At 57.0% G+C, this 1,031-nt stretch overlaps 1 protein-coding gene across 1 annotated transcript; it reads left to right on the forward strand.

Moving 5' to 3' along the window:
• Positions 1-238: 238 nt before the first annotated feature.
• PRM1 (protamine 1) lies at positions 239-741 on the forward strand. The gene is made up of 2 exons (XM_011988114.1): positions 239-451; positions 542-741. Exons 1-2 carry the CDS (start codon positions 340-342, stop codon positions 583-585), a joined length of 156 nt encoding a protein of 51 aa, XP_011843504.1. The 5' UTR covers positions 239-339; the 3' UTR covers positions 586-741.
• Positions 742-1,031: the final 290 nt, after the last annotated feature.

Below are 1,031 nucleotides of genomic sequence, written 5' to 3' on the forward strand. Positions count from 1 at the left end.
TATTAACAGTAATATTTTGTTAATTGAATAACTAGATGATTGCTCCCACGGAGGAGTCATCTTGTATTGCCCCGGCTGTGACATAGGCAGCCCCTACACTCGGGGGCCTACCCGCCCCTCACATGCCCATATATGGACATGATGCAGGCCACCTGGCCATGGTTTGTGAGGTCCCAGCCCCTTTGCCCTCACAATGACCAACGGCCTCCTGGCATCTATAAGAGGCTGCAGAGCTGGCCCCTGACTCACAGCCCACAGAGTTCCACCTGCTCACAGGTTGGCTGGCTCAGCCAAGGTGGTGCCCTGCTCTGAGCATTCAGGCCAAGCCCATCCCGCACCATGGCCAGGTACAGATGCTGTCGCAGCCAGAGCCGGAGCAGATGCTGCCGCCAGAGACGAAGATGTCGCAGACGAAGGAGGCGGAGATGCCGGGCACGGAGGAGAGCCATGAGTAAGTGGGCCCAGCTGAGGAGGGCTGGGGCTGGGGCTGGGGGCTCTCGGGGCCCAGTCTTTCTCTCACCACCTTTCTTGGTCTCACCAGGGTGCTGCCGCCGCAGGTACAGGCTGAGGTGTAGAAGATACTAATTGCACAAAATAGCACGTCCACCAAACTCCTGCCTGAGAATTTTACCAGACTTCACGACCCTCTTGCCACATCTTGAAAACGCCACCATCCAATGAAAACCAGGAGCCTGCTAAGGAACAATGCCGCCTGTCAATAAATGTTGAAAAGTCATCCCACTCTTGTCTCCTTGTCCTTGAGAGGGTAGGCTCAGGGGGCAGGAGGGCTCAGGGATGAGCAGAGGGGGAAAGGGCCTGGGCATGCGACAGGGGAAAGCTGTCGGTGGAGGGGACATGAGAGACAGTTTTCACGCCGGGTTTTGTTACAAACTCTTTTTTTTTTGAGAGGGAGTCTCAATCTGCTGCCCAGGCGGCAGTGCAGTGGCGCGATCTCGGCTCACTGCAAGCTCCGCCTCCTGGGTTCATGCCATTCTCCTGCCTCAGCCTCCCGAGTAGCTGGGACTACAGGC

Source organism: Mandrillus leucophaeus, unplaced genomic scaffold, assembly GCF_000951045.1.
Source record: "Mandrillus leucophaeus isolate KB7577 unplaced genomic scaffold, Mleu.le_1.0 Scaffold323, whole genome shotgun sequence".
Classification (NCBI taxonomy): Eukaryota; Metazoa; Chordata; class Mammalia; order Primates; family Cercopithecidae; genus Mandrillus; species Mandrillus leucophaeus.